At 40.3% G+C, this 25,614-nt stretch overlaps 1 protein-coding gene across 3 annotated transcripts in view; it reads right to left on the bottom strand.

The window, feature by feature from the left end:
• USP54 (ubiquitin specific peptidase 54) overlaps positions 1–25,265 on the bottom strand; it is a 66,520-nt gene extending 41,255 nt beyond the window's left edge. Inside the window, exons 1-3 of one of the 3 annotated variants that reach the window (XM_065746586.1) lie at positions 25,027–25,261; positions 8,604–9,438; positions 6,075–6,167 (exon numbers count right to left, since the gene is read on the bottom strand). In XM_065746586.1, coding sequence (XP_065602658.1) covers positions 6,075–6,167; positions 8,604–8,750 — 240 coding nt within the window. In that variant the 5' untranslated portion in view covers positions 8,751–9,438; positions 25,027–25,261. Of the gene's footprint in view, positions 1–6,074; positions 6,168–8,603; positions 9,439–25,026 lie in introns of all 3 variants that reach the window. The other 2 variants (XM_065746585.1, XM_065746587.1) reach the window with 2 other exon arrangements.
• Positions 25,266–25,614: the final 349 nt, after the last annotated feature.

Here is a 25,614-nt window from a genome sequence, read left to right on the forward strand (position 1 = left end):
TTGGCATCTGTCAGAACAGGGGATGGCTGTGTCAGTGCTCTCCCAGAACAATCTCCTCCAGTCTGGGAAGTGTAGGAATCAGTACAAATTTTCTGAAGTTTCGAAGGAAAACAACTTAAAGTTTGAGACAAAGAACCTTTATACAATTAAGTTAAAACCTGTCTTTTTTCTTCAGATTTCCAAAATTCTCATGCATTATCATAAAATGACTTGTCCTTCATTTGGTTAGAGTGTAAGACATTCACTATTCTTCAAGGTAGTTCGAGGATTGATGTCTTAAGACTTCCTATTTCAGCTACGCAGTCTTGAAAGTAACTGTGAATTCCCTTCCCTCCTCTAAAGATCTGCTCCAAATTGTCTCTAATGGTGCTTGCAATTCACTGTCTCCTTAAGAAAGTACTCAATTTACTTAGGGTACATAACATCTGCAATGTGTACCTGACCAAACTAATGGAACAAACCTAGACTTAGTAATAACTATGGACACCGATCTGTTTCCATTCACTATAAATTCAAATTCTGTTCTTGCCAGCTTTCTGAGAATCAATTATTCTCCTCCAGCACTGTGCAGAAGATCCTTCTGAATTGAGACAGCACTGTAGATCCAGCATAATGATATTTCTTTCAAAGAATAAAACATCTTCCTCCAAAAAGCTTTACTATTTGCTATGTTTAAAGCTCATCATTTAGCAAGAACTCTCCTCTCCCAATGCAGCCTCCTGCTCAGTGAACCAATAAAATTTTCAATAAAAATTCTGGCTGCTAAATTCACACTTCTCCCATCTAATCTCCTAAATTTCCACCTACCGGTTTTCCATTAGCTCACACTTTTCTCTCACATTTCCTCGTGTTACATTTGCCTTCATGAGTAATAAAGGCCATATTTGTCTCTTCAGATCACTTTCTAAACCTCCACATCTGATAACAAACAACCTAGACTTCCTTTTCGCCCTTTATTTTACAGTCTGATTTATATTTTTATTTATGCCATACCCTAAACATTAATGTGTCACCTCCCAGTATGGATCATAAAGTCATACATCACCTGGCTACTAACAACATCAAGTAAAAAGGCAATCATTAATTAGAAGCATCAATTACCAGTTTATTAACTCAGGAAACTGTTCTTGCTGCTGCTTTTGTCTGGGAGTTAAGTACAAGTGCCAATTGAAAAAATATATATATAATAGAAGTATTTATATATTTTTTATAGATTGTATTCTGACTCTTTGCAAGCAACTTTTCACTGAATGCCTCAACAGTGCTATGAACATTCCACAAGAAATCCCTACATTTCAAACAGGTGCCTAATCAGAACTGTGAATTATTGTCATTCCATTTCTTTAAGCATTCTAATATCCTATTGTTCTCAGTTTTCACCTTAGAAAACAACAGTCTACACAGAAAATTGACATTCTTCCTGCTTTTGTTGCACATGACAAAATCACAAGAAAGAACAGCCCTGTTGGAATTTATCAATCAATAGAGTATTCTTCTTTGCAAACTACAAAAAACACCCTGTCCTATATCCTGGCACTACAGAGCTCCCAGTACAATCCCTGGAAGGAGAACAAACTCTCTGTGGCACGCTCAGCACAGTGGACGGATTTCCCCCTTCCTGCCACTTCCAGCTGTGATAAACACACACCAAAGCAAAGTCATTCTCTAGAAAAAGAAAAACATAGCAGGATAAAGTAGACTTGAACATTAATGACAAATCAAAAAGCCGCTCCAGTGTTATAGCAGGCAAATGGTATAGTGGGAAAGACACCTACTGTGCCAAAAAAACAAAACAACAAAAAAAATACATCTTATAATGCTATAAAATCTTAAGGAACAGTGCTTGGGATTCCAGTACAGAGTCTGCAGCTATTCCTTTTCTTTTTACAGCTCCTGATGCATTGTTGATTCAAAATGGACAAAGAACTTATGTCTCTAATGAATTCACAAACATATCCAGGTAGTTTACAAGTTTTAAAACTGCTCAACTTTAAGACTTTATACAATGGATATCTCCAGTGCAGCACAAAACTAAGTTGTGTCATACTGGATATCAAATCACATCATTGTTCTGTGATTGTTCTTGTCATAAGTAAAAATTTAAATTATAAATAATATTAATGGAGATAACTGAGCGTTTACAGTAAATATTGTGCATGACATCAGAATCCCTACGAACAGTTGCAGCAAGCCAAGCATGTGTGGAAAAATAACTACTTTGGTGTTACTCAAAGGCTAAATTTAGCCTAGTGGAGATTATCTTCCTCTAGAGTCAACAGGAAGAAAATGCTCCCCTTAAAGCAGCTGTTCAAATCTGGAAAGAGCATGAACCCTCTCTGCCCAACGCAGCAAGTACCCTGCAAAGGCAAGCTGGAGAGAAGGGGTGGGATGGAGACTCTTTCCCACAGGTACTGCCCCCTTCCCAGGCTAGGCTGGAAGCAGAACATGCCAGCATGCTTTGGAGAAAAGCAAACATCCTGCCCCATCCTCACTCGGTCTGGGCAGAATCTCGGGCAGGTCCACCTGGAAGCATGCAAAGCTAATTACCTCTCCCCAGACCCTAATAGGAGATTTTCGCATGGCATAGAGCTCCAAATTCTTGGCTTCCCACTGGATCCAGCCATATCTTCTCCCTCATCTTAGCAAAGCCTAAGGCAAGATTCAAGAGAAAGAGGATGTCAAAGACCTACAGGCTAAGTTGGCAATACCCTGGCAGGACAACAGTTACAGGCTTCCAGTGCAGACAAGAAGACCAGAGCAGGGGAAAAGATGAACAATGATGGAAAGGGATGATCTGGCTGCACTGGGACACAAATCACTCTTGGTGATGCCCACAGTAATAAGTGCACATTAAGCACATGATCACATTTGTCATATACAAGTTTACACATACCATGTGCCAGACAGCTCCAACTCCTTCAGGAAACAAAAGAACAATTTGAGAATCACTGATCCAGAGGGCAGCAGAGAACAAGTAAACACTTTAAAACAGTTTTTTTTTGTTAGTTTATTTCTCCTCCCTCATACTGCCTTGCTTAAGGGGTTCATGAAGATGAATGCAATCATCTCCATAGTATGATATTATCCCCTCACACATACCCTGTTCACGTTGGAGCCCCGTTCCTCCAGTTGTAAGTAAGATAGCCTATGTTTCTGATGTCTGTGAGGGGTTTGTTTGGTTTGGAAGTGGGGGGTGGTGTACATCTCCAGTTTGACTTAGAGTATTACATACCGATTCAAATATTATTCAGATAATACCATGAAAATCAGGGAAATCTTCGAAGTATTTGTATATGAACATCAACATTTTATGCCATCTAATGAAGGTGGAAACTTGTTATGACATTACTCCGAGAATAACAAAACTGTGAGATACTTTTAAGTTAATGAACATAAAGAAACCAGGAGTAAAACAGTTCTGACTTTTAACAAGCAGATTTCTATCGTTTTTTTCCCTCTTGTATAGTTTTACAATAAATGTATGTAAGCAATCTGAAGTTAGTAGAATAAACTTGGGTAAAACACTGATATTTCCTGTGCAGAACAGACTGGCTAGAGAAAACATGAATAATTTGGTTCGGATTAAAGCCAGCTGGAATGTTTTTATTTACTTTGTTGAGTACTGGTTACAGCCCACATTCAAAAATAATTTTCCAGATTATTCTTTACTTCTTTGTGCATTTCTTCAGTATTTTTAATTGCATATTGAATTTGGTAAGCTACTAGAATTCCACACAACCAAATTTAAGTATTCTAAAGTGTGCAAAAGAACTTTCAGGATTCAGCACAGTGCTGGAAAGTTAAGGTTTGTAACATGTTATGGCTGAACACGGAGTTGTTAAGAACTACAGAAAGGAAGCAAACAAAAAAATCGTGGAAGATACCTGCGAGCAAGAAGAGAAAGCAGCAAGTTTTTGTAAGGCTGCGTTTATTTAAAAATAAGTGTATGACTGCAGGCACACAATTAGTGAATTCAACCACTCTAACACTTAGAAGCTTATAACGGCATGCTGCACACTTCAGCAAGACATCAAAAGCAAGAATCATATCAACAAAACTAAATACTACTTGACCCAATGTCTGCTTTTAACATATATATTCCAGAGATCCTGCTACCCTTGTCTTACTGTAGTGCTTTCCTCCTCTAACACTGCTACTCCAGATGCATCTTAGTACACAGTTCACAGAATCATAGGGGTTGGAAGGGACCTCTGGAGTTCAAGTCCAACCCCTGCACTAAACCAGGCTCCATAGCGTAGGTTACGCAGGAAAGTGTCCACGTGGGTTTTGAATACCTCCAGAGAAGGAAACTACAATCTCTGTGTGCAGATTGTCCCAGAGCTCTGTTTACCCTTCTGTAACAGCTACATAAAAATTCATCCTCTCCTCTTTCACGGACTGCCATTTTTTTCCCCTCTTCCTCAGTGCTCTCTTTCTGAACAAGGCTTCAGCTATTATCTTTATATTAAAACAAAGCATACCTGCCTCAGAGTACACTGTACTTTCAGCCAAATGGCAGAACCTGAACTCCTGGTATTTCCCTGCAATATCTTGCTCCTTTGTTGAACAGGAGAACAACAAAAGCTTTTATTCATGTTCACTTCCCAAATCCTGTTTCTTCTGCCTTTACTTACCAAAGAACACCAGCAAACACTTGGTAATACTTGAGGGAATTAGCTTTGAGTCACCAATACCACTGAATTTCATGAACTCAAACCAAAAGAAGTTTTGCCATTTCTCAATAGGGAAAGAGAGATACTCAATATTCCACCTTCTCTTTGTTTGCATAGCTGTATTTCTCACTTTGGATGAGTTATCCTTCTCCTAACATACTGTAGCATCCTCTTCTGAAGATACTGCTACAAAAAAATCCCTCTCATCATTGCACCATGCGCTGATACAGATTCTTCTTCAAAAGAAATAAAAGAGAATAAGTTATGCCTTAAAAGTTTGCTATTCTTTTGCAATGGAAAACACCACCAGAACATCCTAAAAATTCCCTAGGTAGCTCATTTTGAGGCTATCTTGACCAGAGTACCTCTCAAAATCACACAGCAGTAGCAGGACTGCTATTATACCATAAGTACTGCCTACGAACTTCAGATAATCTCAGTTCAATCCTTGCACTCTCAATTTTGCCATAAAACATACTATCTCTCCCTTTCATCGCTGTGCACAGAATTCATAGTACAATAAATTCTCCCACAACAAATTTTAATATTTACTAAAATTTTACAACCCATTTATGATCAAAGAAGATGACTTAGTGATTTCAGAAAGAAAATCACTCAGAAACATTAAAGCTGGTGTTTTCATCATGTTTTGCTTACAACAGTTTCTCCCACCAGGCTACAGAGGCAGCAGTAGGTTTACAGCAGAATTTAAAAAGGAGAACACAAACACACACAAAATCCAAAACAGAAGCAATAGAAAGTAATGGGTAAATACAAACAGAGATGTAGGATTGTACAGTTTAGTGACGTATGTACAGTACTTTGAACAACAACTAGCATCTAGATCTTACTGTCCAGGCAGCACCTGAGATAAGTATTTTATCTGCATCTAAAAATTGATGTTTTCTAAATCACAGACCAAAAAGAATTGAGCCATTTAATGTAGATGTCATTATTTACAGTAGAAAATAGCTTTTAGCCTCATATAACCAACAGTTTTAAACAGAAGGCCTTTCATGCTAACATTTAAAGCAGCTCTGAAGGAAGAGTGAACTCTGAAGAAGATATTATCCATATATGATAAAATATTTATAAGCCAAATGACAATTTAGGAAACTAAAGAAGGATAACAAGGTTTTACCATCTGAAGTGATATTTGAAACACTGGGGCTTGCAGTGATCTGCATTCCACTGATGACAGAGTCCTACCTGCAGCTTACCTATGGCATTTTCCACACTGTGTTTGCTGAACATATTTTAAAACACAGCACTGTGAGAGCTGCATGCTGTACCTAATCAGATTTACCTTTGCTCACACCAATTTTCAGATGCAAATTTAATTAGACATAAAAATACTGTAGATATTTATGTTATTTAAAAAAATTATTTTCCTATCTTTACCTTGAGAGCGCAGAAGATGCAAGAGTCTCCCATACATTTGTGCGTTGTGATCTGTCGGAAACTGCGGCGAAAAATGTCCAGGTGCCAAAGAACCTGAAACACAAAGAGGAACACAATTTTATAAATACAGAAAATAAAATATTGCATAAAGTTTTGAGTAAAATTGCACACACTAAACAACTCTGAAATTACACTAATGCAAATGAGCATCTCTTTTAACTAACTGCAAGTTGACATTTTCACCTTCCTTCCTCAAGAACTGTAGCACTTATAAACATAAAGCTACAGCAGGACACTTCTCTCAAATCCTTTTCATGTGCTTTAGACCAAAACCATACTGCTTTGTGCAGCAGTACCATACTGCAAAGCCGCACAGAGCTGGAACAACTCCAAGATGCCCAGGTCAGCTTCTTAGATCCCATTTCTCCTTCCCTTCAGCATCAATGCTCTGAGCAGAAAGGGCAAATATCAGAAGTGGAGCACCAGCAGCGTGTGCTTTAACAAGCTCCTGAATGTCAAAACAATAAATTGCTAGAATTTCCTATGCCCAAATCCTGTCATGAGGAAGTACTTTTACACACCGTGATGACCAGCAGATGTCTATGCCTAACCAGTGTGGACAGTTATACTTTTCTTTCAGGACAGGTTATTGAGGTGGTGATCACAGCATACAAAAACTGGTTTTTATGCATCATGTTAACAATACGAGGCAAACTTGGCTGGAACAGCACCAAGCTTGGGGTTAAGTTGTACTACTAAACCTGGGCAACCATATAAATTCCCATCTGAACAACAGTGCCATGCTGACCCGAGGTGTTTCACGAGCAGCTCCTCATGGTTGTTGCAGGCTGCTTCAGGAAGCAGTAAGTGGACTTTCCTGCCAGCCCTGCCTTCAGACAGGAGGCAGAAGCCCACACTGAGAGCAGCCTTGACCTGAATTGCACTGTGCCAGGCTCCAGGCAGAACACAATGGTTGAGGCTGGCATGTGACTGACTGAACACTTTGTTAGCACCAACAGAGGGACCAAGCATCTAACCAATTAGTTTGCCCTGAAAAACTAACTAGAAAAACAGCATTCCAGAAAAAAAAAAGGTATTGTTTTCAAGAAATGTAAAGCAGCTGAAACAATTTGTTAACAAGCACCTAAATGCTACCAAAACTGAACTACGAAAACAACCCTTTTAGGACATATTTGACTGTAAAGTTTCTCAAACCCTCAGAATTGTTGGGGTTATGTTTTTACTCAATCTCTCCCTGCACTTAAGAGCTTGGGAGGCAATGTAAGTCTCTGAAGCATCTGATTACATACAACATTCCTGAACAGCTACTGCAGACCACAAAAAGAAGAAACGTTTCGGAACTAGTCCAGTTTGTCAGTGTAATTGCCTTTGGAGCTTACCTTGAATGATTATAGAAATACTCAAAAGTAAAGAACAAGCATTCATGAGACTTCTCAGACTGAATATAAAAGAATTAAGACAAGAAACAAAAGTATACATAATATGAAATTATTAACATCCTGGTTTTAAAATAATTATAATAGCAATAAATAATACGTTTTGGCTACAAGTATTTTTGGTATTCTCTCTTGAGCATCAGAAGAAAACTGTTTCTGAAGCACACTGACAGCCAGGCCACACGCTTCTACCTTCCTGTACAGCACACAGCTGGCACTGTGCTCTGCTTCGTTCTGACCTAGGCTCACTAACTCAGGATTAGGAGGCAGCCAGTGACTGCACCATGCAACTTAACAAAAGCAGTTAACGCATCACTGAAAACTGCACTTTTCTTGAATGAGTTACCTTCATACCTAGTTCTGTACTTCCTGGCACACTAAGACTATGGAAGGTCACTAAAGTTTCCATTTGTATTAGTTGCATCACCAGGGTATCTTGAAGCCTGAAGCAAGCCGAGAAACTAATTATGTCCATGAAAAAAAGCTGCAGCAACACAGTCTGTGCTACCCAGACAAATAACACTATGGGAATGAGACTGAGGGCTTAAACTCAAATAGATGCCCTGAATACGTAAACAGTGACAATATAAGTAAAGCAGCCACCTCACTGCATGTTGACAAAGGACAATTATTTCTTCTAGATCAAAGGTAAGTACTCCAGCATCTAAACTGCAAACCAGCAGTAAAAAAGAAAATTGGACTGCATTAAAAGGATTTTGTACAGATGTTATCAACCCCTTACCTGGATTGGATCATAAAAAAAATTAATTTACTTTAAGGAGTAGACATAATTTAAATGAGTAGAATGTTGCATTAAGTTTTCTACACATGTTTATATTTGGTTGACAGCTTACCAGTTTATACAGACAGAAAGGATTCAAGTGTCAACACACAAAGAAAAACTGAAACTTAGAAAAGCTTTTCTATAATGTAACAAACATGCATTTCCAAACTGAATTTTATTTTACCTAGGCTTACAATTATGATGCCTAGCCCAACTGCATTTGTTGCCTAAGAAAGTATTGCAAGTGACAAAAAGAGGTGGCAGAAACAGTTTACATCGTGTTCTTACCTGTAGAGCACTATTCAGGAAGCAACTGTTCTGCCCCGGTTCGTTGCTGAGACCTTTACTGGGTGCTATTGAGGTTGTATTTCGTGGAGTAAACATCCCTTGGACATTCCCTCGACCCACAGAAAAGTAACTTCTTTTCCAAGACATCTTCCTGTTTTGACGGGAGAACAGGTAGGTTTTGTCTGGCAGAGTATTTCACTCGATCACCAAAATTCAAAACTGGAACAACATCCAACCTTCTGCACGTTATAATTTAAATGGAATTCATCTTTTCTTCAGGACAGCAGTAGTTTCTTCTAAACCCAGCCGAGGATACTATTCATTTGATGCATATGTATGCAAAAATCTCCTTTACAAGCAGCCACAAAGTTTGCGAAAGGGAAGGAATCCATGGTCTTGCAAGTTCATCTGTTATGCTGTTGCTCCTTTTTCTGAGTGGGTAGTGGAACAAACAGCAGATTGAGGAAGTCCCAGAAACAAGAGAAGAAAAAAAACAACAGCTACCTTCCCCTGCTGCCTCCCCAGAAAAACAGCTTCACTAATTCTTTTATAATCCCTCCATAGAAGACAGGAAAAATCCAATTAGCGAGAGAGCAGAGAAACCAAAACCAAAATAAAACCTCGGCAGCTCTGTTCCAGTTACTTCTGTCTTGGGTGACGAATGAGGCATTATCCTCACAGGAAAAAAAAGCAGCAACTCCAGAACTTAAGAGCAAAGAGCCGGAGAGTAGCAAGGAGTCTCTGATGCAGTTCCTCTAATTCTGCTTGCAATCTTTAGAAGTTTCTCCTCCTGATCCTCCTTTTGCAATCAGAATGGCCCAGCCGTGCCAGAAAGCTTGAGAGAGAAAAATAATCAAAGGCTTGCGTCATTTAATTATTCTCTTGGCTTTATGGTGTTCTGCCAAGACCAGCGTTGCCTCACCTCCCACAATACACAGAATCTTCTGAGACAATGAAAAAAAAAAAAACCAAACCTTCCTCCACCCAAAAAATAAAATAACAGGGAGAACACAATTCTAAGAAAAGAATGTTAGAGCAACGAGGACAGGTACAGTGGAAGAGTTAAGAAGGAAGACAGATTTTAAAACAGAATGAAAACCCAAACATTTCCATGAATTCCATGTCAGTTTTCACACATATCCTTTGCAATGCTTAAGCATCAAACTTCTTAAAGATCTCTTTGCAACTCACAAAGTAGTGGGATAACATTATGAATGTTAATAAACCGTCGATGATAGAGTTGGGATTTTGCATCAATTCTAAAATCATGAGATGAGGAAGGCACACAGTTTCCCACCAGCTCAGAAGACAGAGCTGCCTTCAAACAAAACACTCCCCACATTTTCTTAATCAGAGATGGTATTTATCTATATAATTGACATTAATAGACTATGCCTCTTTCAGGATACAGCGATGCTTCTCAAGAAGTGAAAAGAACCAGTAAACTGCTCTTCTCATCACAAGTGGACTTCAGCCCTTAACTTTAAGGAAATATAAAATAAATAAATAAAGTAAGTAAGAAAAAAGTATTTAAGAAATTCCTAGAAACAGGAAGTACAAGAATTTATGATAAAATATTTAAAATTCTTGCAAGACTGAGGATTGTATAGCGCTCTCCTGGTATATCACCAACGAGATTTAGGATTATCCCATTTTCGGTAAGAGGATAAAAATTGGGTACAACTATTATGAGCAGTATGAACAAGACTAGCCTATTCCACATGTTCTGAAGTTGTAATTGCACTAGTGTCACTACTGAACAGGTACAGGCAGAATTCAAGCATCAGCAAAATAACCCTGAGAGTAACTCCTTATGAAGTTGAAGATAACCTGGATATCTGTGGAGGTACATCTTTTACTTTCCCAACAATCACAATGTTTTCATCTTCTCTCAAAACACGAAGAACTTAATCAACATCCAGAAATGCATTAAAGCAGCCTGATCCATCCCCTTCTAGTAGCCTTTCATTTATACGTTCATTAATCTCACATTACAAACACAAATGAAGTCTCTGTGTCACTGTAAGGCAGGCAAACATCCATGAAGATATGAATATTCTTCATGGTTGCCAGTATGCCATGCAGAAGGCTCAGATGTGCTTGCAGACACAGACCATTATCACGCCAGTCGCACAACATTCCTGAGTGCTGAACATACACAGGACTCATTTCAAAGCATTTTCAGCCTCATTCCCCTTTTCTTTGCTCAATCCCATAAATGAATCGCAAGCCAAACAAACTGCGTGAGGTAAGTAAGTTTCAGGCAGCAATGCAAGGATTTCTGTAAACCACCACTTCTTGCAGTAGGAAGAGATAAGAGCAGAATGCCATGAGGAATGAGCTGAGGTTGCAGACCCTGCACTAACTCACAAAAAGTCTCTGAGTCACACGCTTCTCCTTTTCACAGCACCGATGAGAAATACAACCCAAAACACATGCCAGATGGACAGGTGTGAGCAGCAGGGCATAAAAACTCAGTGAATTTCAAATCCAAGACAAGATTCTGATCTCAGAATGGGCTACAAAACTCCACGCCAAGATATCTCAGTTATTACACTGTGTACCCTTTTTTTTTCCTATGAATTTTCACTGTGTTGGGACCAGAAATAGATGGGAGGCTTTGCATTTCATCTACCATCAGTAGGAGAATGCTGCGATGGCAGAGTGCTCACAGTGACCACCACACAAGCTTTTTGCATTTGTACAGAAAGCAATTCCTTTCCTAGGTTCCCAGGAATAAATTCAACCTGCTCCTTTACCTAAATGGCCACTGCAGAGTTAAGAGAACAAGAAGCAAGCTGTAATCTGTAACCACCCAGTTACGACAAAAACAGATCTCCACAGATAAATGGGAGCTTCACACTTTACCAGACACTAAAACTTGCCAACATTGTACAACAGCTACAAAACAGAATCCTAATTCCTATGGAATGTGTATGAGACGATGGTCATTCAAATCACTTACACGCTCACTACAGCTCTGTTCTACTACAAAACTCAAAAAAGGATAACAAAACACAAGCAGGAAGAAAAGAACATACGGAGAAAAAGCAGCTATAAAATACTCTTTGCTTTCACAGCTGGTGCAGTTACCACCAGAAAGAAGCTAACTCCTGTTTTAAAGGCACAGCATACAGTTCCAAACAAAACAACACAACAAAACAAAGCCACACAAAGCAGCAGTGGCTGTAAGGGCACAGGCAGGAGGTGCTCTTCCAACACACAGATGCTCCCACAGGCGTTGTGTGAGCATCACAGACCTCAACCGCAATCGTGAAACAGAACACAAGTGTGTTTTCTTTAAGGTAACCACAGTAACATTTTCACAAAGTACGTATGTGCTTCACAGCACAGAACGACTAAGTGAGAGGAAAATACTTCAATTTCTGATTAAATAAATTTCTTAGACTTTAAGACTGTTATTCTAGTAAGAATCCAGACTTCCTTTTTTTTGTTTGTTTTTTTGTTTTTAATTAAGACGGAAAATTCCTGTAATTGAACTGCTGATGGAGCTTCCCAGACTTCTGCAGCATTTTAATGTTAGGTCACAACAACAGCAGCTCCATATAGCTCTTGTATAGCAAAAATAAACAAAAAACCAACATTCAATACCTGTAACTCCTGTATGCCCAAGTGTCAGCATGGCATGACCCCAGCAAAAACAGGCTGAAGTAAAAGAGAACGGCGTTATCAGACCTGAGAACACTGTTCTTCCAGAACAGATATGTTTCCCACTGCTCAGTTCTACTATTACAGAAATACAAAACAGGAGTGCCAGTGCAAAAGCATAAACAATGCTCTTGGTTCATTACTCCTAACATTAGCTTAGAGACACAGTGAACTAAGGCAGATAGCCCAAAAAACTTGTAACAATCTTGAGTCTTGTTTACTATCTGATGAACACTATTCACTGGAACAAGGTACAAAATTATTCTAGCCAGTCTGATTAAATAAAGCTAAATTAGATCCCTTAAAAAGTTGCCCTGACATAAAAATATTATAATACAGAATAAATTAAGAACACACAACTTAAAAATGGAAATTAAACGTTCCAGATCTTCCTTCAACTAGCTTTCCTGCTGCTGGGAGCATCTTCTTTAGGGAGAGAGGGCTCCCAGCCCAGTAATAGAGACTGGAGCAGAGCACCCTCATCCCTGCATCCCTGACAGCCCACCCCCAGCGCTGGCCACAACTCCGCACCTGCTTCTGGCCTGAAGAGACCTGCCAGTGCACCCTTGGGACAGCAGGGCATGCTGCTCTCACAGACACTTCACACACAGTTCAGGAACATCCTCACATTCAATTACTAAATCAATTGCACCAACAGAACATCTCCAGCTGCATCCTTACTTCTCTGGTGAGGTCCCACTATTACACTGTGCTTTAAGGGGAAAAACCGTCAAGATTCTCTCTTACTTGAATCCTCATGTCTCCTCACACATTTTGGGCAGTTGCTTGATGTACCATTTCAGGGACAAGGCTGAAATATAACAGCTGAATTAGGGAAAGGAGACGCTTCCATTTAGCTCGAGGTATAGCTGAAAGCACCAACAAAGTATTCATCGCACTTAAGTAAGAGCAGCAGTCCAGAATTTATTTTTAATGAATTTTACATATCTGAAAGGACACATAAAACAAAGTAAATGCTTCAATAAGTGGTTTTCGAAAAGAATGTGCTCCAGAGCAGTGGTTACTAACTGATTACTGATGCTGAGAGTAAATTCCCATACAAAAATACATCTGAAAGCCTGACCAGGCAAGAAATGAACCCCCCCCCACCCCCCTTTTGTTACAAAAGAGAGACTAGTCCAATACAATGCCTTTTTTGTGCATCTGCCTTCCAGCAGGGCCACCTGCCCTGATCCCATGGCTGCTGTCAGCCCAAGGGAGAGTTCCCACAGCCAGAAGCTTGATAACACTTTATCCATGTAATTAAAATTATGTAAGTATTGTTTGATTTCTGCATTGGTTAAATCATATTTAACTGCAGATCTCATCAATATTAAGACCATCATTTACAATTCAGACCTCAAAAAATATCCAGCTCTGCATCTCAGTTGAAGCTCAGTGTTGGAGGTGATAAAATAGGGGGACAGAAAAAGCTTTAATTACCTAATAGCCATAAGGCTGGTTGAAGCAAAGAGTGAACAGCACAGCAATCTTGAAAGTAAATATCCCTGACAAACATCAGCTGCCTCAGCACCAAACAGGAGATGATGTCCTCTAGAGCACATCTCATCTCTGAGATTCACAGCTAGCTGGAAATATCAGGGAGATTTTTCTTTGCGCACCTGGAAGGTAGACTCACTACTAGAAGGTACACTCATTTCCATTCTTTTCTGTCCACAAGAACCTTAACAGTGCATGTGGGACAAGAAAAGTCTTTGCTTTCTGCACGCATTTTCCTCAGTCTTGATTGCTGTGCCAGGACAAAGACAAAAAACCACTTTTCAGTCTTCTGCTTAAAGGAATAACTTAATTACAAAGCTTTATGCTACTTCTGCCTACTGGGTGGAGCGGGGAACTGACAGCACAGCAGGTTCCCATAACATCCTCATACTGCTCTTGCTTATCTTTCTTTCTGCCATTGCACAACTCCTATATGCAAAGCACTGTAGAAGTATGACAAAGCTCTGAGTATCCGCTAGCTCCCTGGAACCACATTAGAAAAAAACATCCAGAGTATGCAGGAAGTTTGGAAAAATGGTCTGCGGGCAAGACAGTGACGAGGACAAAGCTTCTGGGGAGTGCCACTCCTTGAAGCCAAAAGGTTGGCATCCTCAGCTAGCAAACAGCTTATTAATTCCACAGGTTTCAGAAAGAAAGCACTTGTTAAATGAAGCAAGAGTGTATGCTTGCGCTGACTTCTCAGACTAGTAGATACATGAGGAAAAAGCAAAAGAAACCCATTCGATGTTCTTGTCAGCAGCTCAGGCCAACAAGTGGTGTGGAGATGTATTCTTCACAAACATCCGAAAGCGAGACTGCAGGCTGCTGAGGTGAAACAGTTTTATGCTGCACGAAGGCAGTTCATTCCTTACTGCAAGCAGCAGTGCTTGCAAGTATTCCATCAAATTATAATGGTCACAGTCTTAAAACAATCAAAAGAAACGCCACGAACACTAATCTAATCTGAACCATTTGATTTTAAGCTTGACAGTCAGCCAAATCTTTCTGAAGAGCATCTCTCTCTGTAAAAAAAATAAAGTGGCAGAAAGCCACAGGCTTTGAACTGAGAATGCTCCAGTGACAGCAGACAGCCAGAGACACCCCCTCCTGCCCAAGCTCAAAGGTAGCCCTCCTCTGCTTGTCCCTACCTGCCTGTGGATACGCTTCTGCAGGGTCACAGAGGCTCAGCTGTCACCCCCCCCCCCAACCCTGACCCAAAGCAATACATCAGGCTGATGAAATCTGTCTTCTGTTCTAACCTACAGACAGACAGACATCACAGAAAAAGTCTTATCCCATATAGCTACACAAAGAGGGGAAAAGAGGGTAGTCAGGTCCAGACTTTCATAAGGAAGTTAAATGGGCCTTAAGCTTCCAGTTGGATCTCAATAACTGGAAAAGCTGTTAAAAACCATCCCATAAAGATCTCAAACATAACATGGCGACTATTAAAAGGCAGGTTACAAATAAAAATAAAAAAAATAAATCCACAGCTGTGAATATCTAAAACTAGCATTACAGCCTTTCCTGATCAAATGCACCTCAACCTGCAAGATGATCTATAAGTTATGGGAGGAAAGCATCTCTCTTGTTAGGGACTGCAGATGCTAAGAGCATTATGTGGTATAATCAAACAATACAAGGCTTCTGTTGGAAGACAAACAATGAGATATGAGGTCATAACTAGAGAAGCAAAGGCCACGCTATTTGCTTTGTATGGGCTTATTGCCAAAACACATTTCACTCCTCAGATAAAACCTTTACTCATATCGAAAATGCTGTATTAATAACAGTGATCTCATGCATCACGGTACTCCCAGCACATGCGTTGGCTGTGGATTTTGTGGGACCAGTGGCAGCCAGCGCCTGCTGTGGTACCAGCCCCTTGGGAAGCACCTTGTCCCCTCACTGCTAGGCAGCCCAAAGAAGCCATTACCTCCAACAGCTTTCCTCCAACACTAAGGTGGGAAGGAACAGACACAGTTCAGAAAAGTTGACTAGACAGAAGTCAACTCAAAGAATTCTTAAGTAAGAAGGTAGAATAATATACACTCCTTCAGATGTTCCCTCTGCAGTTGCTCAGCTCTTTAAGACCGCTGAGTGGTAACAAAACCATACACCTCAACACAGCTGAGCAGCAGAGGATTTCTGAAGCACATCTCCTGAAGGTTCGTACCATCTTCCATATGAAATGCAAGACTGCTCTCCAAAGGTTATCTGCATTAGGCTTGGTGCACGACACTGCCAAAGGGGAAGGGGGAAACCATCTCTTCATCCCACTCCTTATGAAATACACGGAGTTAGGATAAGCACAGTTCAGACGTTAGGCAAGAGCTCAAAAGCAGTAAATCACCATTCAACCCTACGTAACACAGAAAATCTTGACCAACAGGAATGTAACAGTCGTTAACTATATAGTGAAATGGAAAGGGCAGTTTTATTCTAGTGAACGCTGAGACATCCTCCACCACCAGTTATTTCTTTCCCCATACTTCACCTACCTAGGCCTTCTACAGGAAACTTCAAGATGAATTCAGCACTTGATTTAATCTCCAAGTATAAACATTTTCCTTGCAAAATTCTGGATTTTACAGCCATCAGCCAGAGCAAAAAGATTTCAAGGCTCTTTTTCCTGTGGTGCCTTTATTGACAAGAAAATAATCTCATTCCCATTCTGGTAACACTACTGACCCAAGAAAATAATTATTTTCTACATTGGCATGCAAATTCTAGGCTAACAATGACTAAAGAGTGTTCAGAATCTTTCAAATCTTTAGCATTCAGCAGTATTCAGCAACACAAAGCTTTATGACTGGCAACTTTAGATCTTAAAACCCTGTTGCCATTCTTTTCCTGACTTTGCAGAGTTTTCTTGTTTAATAGCATCCCAAAAAAAATCATGAAAAATTCAACCTCTTCTATAGCAACTACTGTGAAGTAACTATGAATTCTCCTGTCAATCTTCACACTCAACATCCTTTAAGCAAAAGGCAGCAGCTATCAATCCCAATTCACATGCTGTTCACATTACAGCACCACAAATCCCTCTCCTTCACTAACACATTAGGAAACTGAAATACAACAACACATTTATAACAACAGCATGTCCAAACACACAAATATCCATGCACAACAAAAAACACAGAGAAACAAGAAATTTTACAGAAAAATAAGCAAAAATATAAACTCTAGCAACACTAACACTTGAATTTTGAAAGATAACACATAACATGCATAGACTGCAAGATGATGAGAGCAGCAATAGGCTTTGACCAGACAGATGGACAGTCTTCCAGTGGAAAACAGCCTTTCTGGTGATGTATTAAGAACCTAATAGTTAAAACACCACAACACACTGTCTTTCTCCTGATAGCAGACCTGACAGCACCTAAAGGCATTTGGAAAAAGCAGGGAGTAATTCCCTAAACCTCAGGATAGTTTGGGGTATTACAATAACACCCACAGCTTATTCTCAACCTTTTAATTCACTAATTTATCTATCCCACTATCACCACTTAAACCAGGATGGCATCTCACATTCTCTTTCTTGCCAGCCTAGTACCTTACCAACGTGTTGAACCAAAGCAGTGAAGAGGAACTGAGAAAGACAGAGCACGAGTGGAGTGAAGAAAAAAAAGAATAGCAGTTCAAGTTGTCTACAGCTAATCATCTAAATGTTTTCTTCTTGCTTCGTTAAAACTGACAAGGAGTGTTCCTGTACTGCAGAGCATGATACGGATTAGCATTTCTACACTAAAATATAAAACAATGCACCCAGCACCCACAACAGCCTGCTTTTCCCTCTTTTAAGCAGTCATCTGTGCTGTATAGCTATAAATAACACTTCAGCAGAATCACGAGTATGCACATGCAAGCATAAGTGCTTAACAATCTTATCTTGGTTTTAAGATCATTATTTGTTAGTTTTGAGAAGTAAGCATAACTAATAAGAATAGAGGAACTCATTTTCGCTTGATTTTGCTTTATATACAGATGCATTTCCGCAAAATCCACCGAAGCTTTCAGAACTTGGGTAGGAAAAACACCTGAACCTAACATAAACAGCTTACTGAATGCAAACATCCTGTCAGTCTCAACAGTGGCCCATGGTACATGGGAAGAGTTAAACAGATTGGGGGAAAACATAGCCTTATATCCTCCTGTACCTTACCAACAGACTGAAACAGCCAAGGAGGGGGAGTAGGAATCAAAGGCTGATTCATTGTTTTGTATAAAACTAGAAGACGTGATTCACTGTTTGTTATAAAACTAGCAGAAGAAAACATCTGATTGATGGATTTAATGGAAATTACAGAGGAAAAGATACTTTTTGCAAGCTGGTGACTTGTCCCCCTTCCTAAAACAGGAGGCAGAGACATAATCAAGCTCTGAAACTTTACATTAAGAACTTGTAGAGCGGGCTCTGGTCTCCCTCTGGCAAACACAACATTTACAATACACTGCCAAGGCCTCTGCCCATGGTTTCTACATCCCAAGATCATACCCAGTACTGTGCCCCTCTGCAGTCGCAGCCCCAACCACCACACAGCCCCATAAACACCCACCTTTCCCAGAGAGGTGGTGGAGTCTCCTTCTCTGAAGGCATTCAAGACCAACCCGGACACCAACCTGTGCAACCTGGTCTACGGAGCCTGCTTTGGCAGTGGGTTGGACTAGATGATCTCTAAAGGTCCCTTCCAACCCCTGCAATTCTGTGATTCACAGATCTGTGTGTTATAAAGAAGAGAATAATAACACACGGATGCACAACAGCCCTGAGCTAACGGCTAAATATCAGATGCAGACAAAGTCATGCCACAATTCCTGCAAATAAAGAAAAGGAACTCACGTATAACAGGATTTGCAACTACCTCCAGTGCCAAAAATTCAACTTTCACTGAGAAACCCCTTATAAATTGACAATCTATTATGCCTGAGTTCTGACATTCTGTCAATTTAAATAAGATAATAAGTAAATTGATCAATAAAAGATCTCAGCATTCTTACATTCTTCATCTATCAACAAAATCATGGCACATTTAAAGCACAACCATGCTCCTGATTTAAATGATCCATGGGGACTTTCAAGTCCTGGCTGGATCAGTCCCTGGGTAACCTGACTGAGCTGTGCATGTTCCCATTCATTTCAGGGGAGTTAGACTATGTCACCTTTAAGGGTCCCCTCCAACTGTGAGGGCGCTATCATTCTAAAGGAGGACAAACTGGACCGTATCACCCATACCTGTAAACAAATGTTCATGCAGTTATACTCATTCTGCAAGAGATGCTATAATAATTACTTTGGAAAACAAAAATTCTTGACATTGACTTTTGAGGTGGTTGTAAAAATCAAGCAAGGAAAACCAAACCACCTTCAAATCCAGTTCAACTTACTTCACTGCAGGAATAAATAAATAGAAAACAGGCAAAAGGTATTTTCTTTCATGTACAATGCATTAGTAAGAAATGTATTTAAGGAACTAAAACACTAAACCAAACACACAGTATACACAGGTGAAGATTTCATCCCATAAGGATGCAGATTGCATCCCATAAGGATGTTTTCAGAAATACAACTCCTTTATCTTACGTTAGAACAGAAAGCAAGGTGAAGCTGTTAGATTTGGATACAAACTTGGATAAAATTGATGCCCTTCAATGCAAAATCTGAATTCAAGTTTCTAAGACAATCTTTTAAAGATCATTTGTATTAGCCTTAACAGATGCTACTATTAGGCAACTACTTCCATGCCAATTTTATAAACTTATACAACTCGTTCCTTGCAGACTTTAATACCTTAAAATCTTGGCATTTGCTGGAGAAAGAAAAAAAAAAAGCAGCAGTTCATTCTGTAAAATACAAAAGCTGTTCTCTACAATTACTTTGTATCAAATACAGGCTCACGAAGATACTGTCTTCATTTGGAAAGGCTACTTCATCCTCACCAGAGAAATACAGGGAAATTACCAAATGTAAAAGGGATTATTTTGTGTCCTGCTGTGGCCTGAAGAGATCCACAAAGCATGAAAGAGATTCTTGTTAAGTACAAGCAGGCTCTGTCCTAACAGCTCACAGAAGCAGAAGCTGTGCAAACGCACTATAACACAAGCTGAACAGAGCAGTTGGGTGCTGGGATAAGTAGAAGAAGAATGATGTCAACAGCTTTGATTTATTTTTGCTCTGCCTGGTGATGAAATGACACTACTGAGTGGCACCAGAAGCTTCCTTCAAAATAAACAGAAAGTGCTCAAGAGGAGGTACACACCAAAGTAATCTCTGCATGTTATTTGCAGATTGCTCAGCAGCAGAAGAGAAGCTCCTTGCTTGTGATTTTAGACTATGAAATATCCAATTAAAAGAGAATTCTGTGGGTTTCCTAAGAAGTTAAAATATTTTTAACCAACAGGTGTACACAGGGAGGAAAAATAGCCCTTATTTTGTCATTGTTATTTTGAAACAATGAAAAAGAGCAAGTGTGAAGGAAGATCCGCATCCTTCCATACCAAAAAGCAACAGCACTACCCAGGCAACAAGTTTTTAAGCCACTGACTTCAACACTGAAAGAGTAGCTAGAAGGAGCAAAAGCCTTGCTGAGCTTCAGACAAGATTTCAGCCTGGATTCAAAATAAAAGGACGTTTACCTCGAGATTTAGTTAAACATTTTAGTAATGTTCAGCTATTTCAACACTGCTGAGGGTTTGAATTTTACTGAAAAGCAAGTATTCTGTCACATCCCAAGACGGATTGCACACCAATAGGTGAAATCACTTGTGAAACTAAAGACAACATGTATCAGGCTGAAACCCTGTAACATTCCAGTGGCCACTATTCATGCTGCTGTGTTATGCACAGAGGATTACAGTTTCTAGCTTAGTACAGTCCAGAACACGAGAAATTTGGAAAGCATGGTATACTGTTCTGGGACTAAGTGCTGAGTTCATCTTTTCTTCCCCCTAGAGAGTGAAGTGCCCAGCCTAAACTGGTGCCTTGTGCTCCTCCACAGGGAAAGATGCTTGGGGCTGAAACAGAGACACTATGGGGAAAGGGCTAGGGCAAGACATGACAGCAGCTTGAAGGGCTCCTCTGCTCCATCACACACAGCAATGGATGGGGATCTTGCTGGTCTCAGGATGACACTGTTCACATAAGCGTTTACCTTCCTGCTTCTAACTACACCTGGGACCCCCTAATCCCTGGAAGAGTGTAGCTGTGCCATTTAGCACCCTCAGGGGCACAGATAAAGCCCTGTCCTCCCTTCTAAAAGGTGCCAAGGAGATAGCTCCAGGGTCTGCAGGTACAACAAGCCAGAGAGTGGCCCGAGCTGGCCTCAGACATAGCACAACATTTCTGACAGACTTATGAGGCCCCTCGGTAACAGACTGGGACACAGAGTCACAGCAGGCAACAGGAAAGCTGCACACAAGCACAGCTGTCTTGCCTTCCCTAGTTCTCAGGGATTTTCACTTTTAAAAACTGCTAAATTTATATCTAGCTCTTAATTAAATAAAAAATTATCTTTGCTGATGTTAAAACTTTAAGGGGGCTCTCCACAGGAGAAAGCTCAGGCATCTCAATCCAGTGGAGGACTGCATTTCCTGCTACAGCAACCCACTGCGGTCTGCAGACAGCCCCAAGGGTAGGCTGCACCAGAGCCCCATAGCATGGCTGCCCAGAGCCCGGTCCTCTGCCTTACAGCTCAGCCCCATGTTGCCCACACCTCCTCCTGCTAAATCCCGCCAGAACACGAGCAGTTGATGTGGTCCAGCCCCAGGTATCCAAGCATTCATACACAGAACGATGCAAGTTGTTTTCCCCAGAAACCTCCAGACAATACGCCGGCAACATGGAAAGCTGCCGAAGGGATGCAACTCTTGCACATGCCAGAACAGGGCGTGAGGAAGATTAGCAGCATGGTACAAAACCAAGTGCAGATCCAGAACACCACAAAGGCAGCAAAAAAGCAAAACCAGATTTTGTCCGGCTTAAAAGTCCGCTCCCTCAGAATAAGCAGCCTTCACGGAACAATTACCTGACACCTGGAAAAGCAACATAACACCTATCCTTACCAAGAAGGCGTTAACATACCCTGGTATTTTCAGTCACTGTATTACACCACAAGAAATGCTTTCTTCAGAAATCCCAAATACTGTACTCTCCTTCAATACTGAAAGGAAGCATCCAGACACACTGTTACTTAATATTTTATTCTTGTTATCCATTGCTTAACTAGCATTACAACATATCCCTCTTCCCTACACACACCTGTAAGGGAAACAGGAAAAAATAAAAAGATTCTGTCCAGATTAAGAGCCTATGCATCCTTCCTCTGATTAATAAATCATACGAACCTGTGCATGCACACGCAACCAAGTGGCTGACCTGGAAAAATCTTACACTTCTGGTCAATCAGGATGAAGTCACTTCATTTGAAGCTGAACTATTCTGAGCTTGATGCAAAAATGTGTGATGCTAGGCAAGTTTTCTCTGCTGGCTTAGAGGAAATTTATTTGCATTTCTTTCCCAGTTCCCTCAAGATCCACAATTACAATACACCATGGCAATCAAGGTACTCACTGGTTAGGACAGGAATCAAAACACAGATCTTCTTTCGGAACAAGAAATTGGTTTAAATGTGAAATTTAAAGAAAAATGTGGAACTATATAAAATGCATTAACAGATCGGTCAAAACATTCTTATTAACCAAAACATGAAAACCTGAAAAGATGAAACTGGAAAATGTGTGAAACAGCATAGCTGTGACATACAACTATGGCAGAAGTAATCTCAGAGCTTACATCTGTGACAACTCCCAGAAGTAACAGCAACTGATTAACATCACTTGTCTCTTGGTAGACCTGAAAACCATACCATACTCCAGCATGTTCCCACACATGCATTTGTCTCAGCTCCCTTCATTTTGCTCCCCAATTATTCAAAAATCTACTACTTTTCTTGCGTAAAAACAGTTTGCTTCTGCTTATTCAGAAACATTACATGAGCATAATTTGCTCTGACTCTGAAATATCCCACCCTCCAGTGGTGCCCAACTCTTCCTACGTTCACTTCTAAGGGCCTTCAGGTCTAGCACAACCTTGACATTCCCATTTCTAAGCACAGTAGTAAATCCTGCCCCCAATGCTTGATGATGACAGCCTGCCCCAGACATATTTTAAAGCAAGGGCTTCCGTTATCTCTCCCTAGGAGATGATGGAAACGTACCAAAAACATCTACAAAATCATTCTGCTATCCTCCAAATCATTCCTTTCCTGCCAAGCATAGAAAAACTCAGCAGTTGGGCAGCAGGTGTGCCAAAACCATTGTTCATCCTGACAGCCAACACAGTATGTTTCCTTTTCTTCTCTAACTATTTAGCACATATCTCTGGCCTTACATCAGGAACTCTCTAAACAGTGCTTAGCTTGCTTTGTTTTGTAAGGCACATAAAACACTGAAACAGAACAGTGACTTAAGCCTGTAGGTTTTAACTACATTACAAATAAACACCTTTAAGAAATGCATAAAGCACTAAGTTCACAGTGCTTTAGAGTTAAAGCATGAGATTCTTGAACTGCACATTTTTTGTTTTGTGGCTAAGAAAAACACCTAATTAGCAGTGAGCACATTCCCAAGGCTTCTGGAACACCCATGAAGTAGATCATGCTAGCAAGAAAGACCCACTGAACTTTCTAATAGAAGATGAATACCAGCAGCTTCCTGACATGTTTGTTTCAGCATGCAAATCATCAGATGGGCTGGGGCCACCCCTCTCTCTCTTCCACTCATTCCACATTCAGCAGATCACCAGGCAAATGAAAATCTGACCTTGCATCAAGCACAAGTTCATGCCTGCCTTCCTGTACAATGAGCCAGACAGAGGTCACGATACAATGTTCTTGCTTTCAGTGGGAGGACAGGCGATTTCTGAGGGTGACATTTTACACAGACAAACGAACCAGAAATCAAACTGCCACCAAAGTGATGAGGGCACTTTCCTCCCCATCCCAGAGCTCTCACGCAGCCTGTCAACATCCCTGCCCTTTAGCTCACAGGAGCAAATTCAGCTCACAAAATTAGCACTTGTGGGGGGATGGGAAAAAAAGGAGGAGAAGGGCTTGCTTTATTTCCTGTAGGTTTAGCGAGCTGAATTAACTTATCAAGAAGTCAGAGCTGGGGACAGGAGAAGCAAACAGCAAGGCAGGAGCACAGGCTTCCTCTCAGCTCTGCATCAGCTTCACACACCCAGCTGAGTTCCACCTACAGCTATGTCCCACGTCAAATACTAAAACATACAGATTACAGAAAAGGTATTCCTTAAAAAAAATAATCTGAAAAACATTTGAACAAGCAGAATGTTTTTATTACACAAAATGAAGAGCAGTGGAGATGATATGTTGGTTTTTGTTTTCCTTTTTTTTTTCCCCCTTTTAGTGACACATTTTAGAACTGGATTTATCATTCTGTGGAATTCAAGCCTCTGTTTACTATTACCAAATGCACAAAAACAGTTCGTGATTTTTCCAAATTCACAGATTTAAACAAAGACATTTTGCACACTAAGCTGCTGCAGTGGGAGCTATAGAAGGGACCCTTCCAAAATCCACATCACAATTACTATTTATTTTGGAAACAGAACACTTTATGAAAGGCAGGAAACCAGGAAACCAGCCAAAACAAGCCCTTACTTTCTCAAGTGAACATGTTGTAAGTAATTTTAAAGCCCTATATAGATGTAATGCCTTATTTCATTATCAACTTCCTTTCAGACAGAATATAACAAGAAGAAGGAAACATAATTGCATCTCTATTACGTGAAACAAACAAACAAAAAACAATCCTAAGAGCTTCTAACACAGTATACTTTAAAAATCACAAGTATGGAAAACGAATTGTCAATATCCCCTTTAGTCACAGGACAAACATCAAGGTGAGAAGTGATTCTGACTGGCTTCATCTCTGCATCCTTCATGAACAGCAGCAGTCAGTAGCAGCTCTGGTCTGACCAACACAAGGAGACTTGTGGCTTGGAAAGCATATATGTAACGCATACACATGTTCAACAGTGTTACAAGAGGAAACAAAACACGAAAAAGTAGATTAAGAACAAACTGAAGCAACTTTGCATCTTGGAAATGAGGACAACATTGAAAAGTTTTCTGCTAGAACTCAGATTTAATTAAAAAACAAAAAACACTGCTGTCACAACAGCAGCAACACTGAATTTAAACAAGTGACAAAAATTACTAGGACCTACCTTTAGGAGCCAGTTTCGATTGTGTAAATTCTGTATCTGTATTGCATCAAAAACTGGAGATCAGAGCAGGCTGAAAAAACTCTAAGAGGACTATTTCTATTAGAGAAACTGCTCTGAGTAATGCTATTGCATGGAAAAATAATTTAAGGGAGGAGGAAAGAACTGGAAGAGTGTGGGAGGAGACAACCTGCAGATGCAAACAATAGGAAGCTGTTCAAAAACCAAGGGCCTCCCCTACCACAGGAATGCCTCATCTGAGAAGCACTGCCCCCCGCTGCCACCTAGCAGGCAGGCAGGCAGCTCTGCCAACAGCGATAAGGCCAGACAGGCCGATCCTGCTCACCAACAACTCACTTGGGAAAAAAAGAAAAGAGACCCAGTTGTGGGAGGCAGGCAAGCGGGCTGCAATAAAATACTACTTTTTACATTGCAAGGCAGGGCTCACCTCATGAGAGTGCGACAAGCAAACTGGAGCGGTTCCTGCCCATTGTTTAGTTAAACATGAAGGATATTGTCTCATGGGAGGGGTTGATATCCAGGAATGACATGTAACCACTGAACAGAACAAACGAGAAGACTTAAAGATTG

The sequence above is a fragment of the Cyrtonyx montezumae genome, unplaced genomic scaffold (genome assembly GCF_038088225.1).
Source record: "Cyrtonyx montezumae isolate F1298 unplaced genomic scaffold, pur_monq_1.0 scaffold_4, whole genome shotgun sequence".
Classification (NCBI taxonomy): Eukaryota; Metazoa; Chordata; class Aves; order Galliformes; family Odontophoridae; genus Cyrtonyx; species Cyrtonyx montezumae.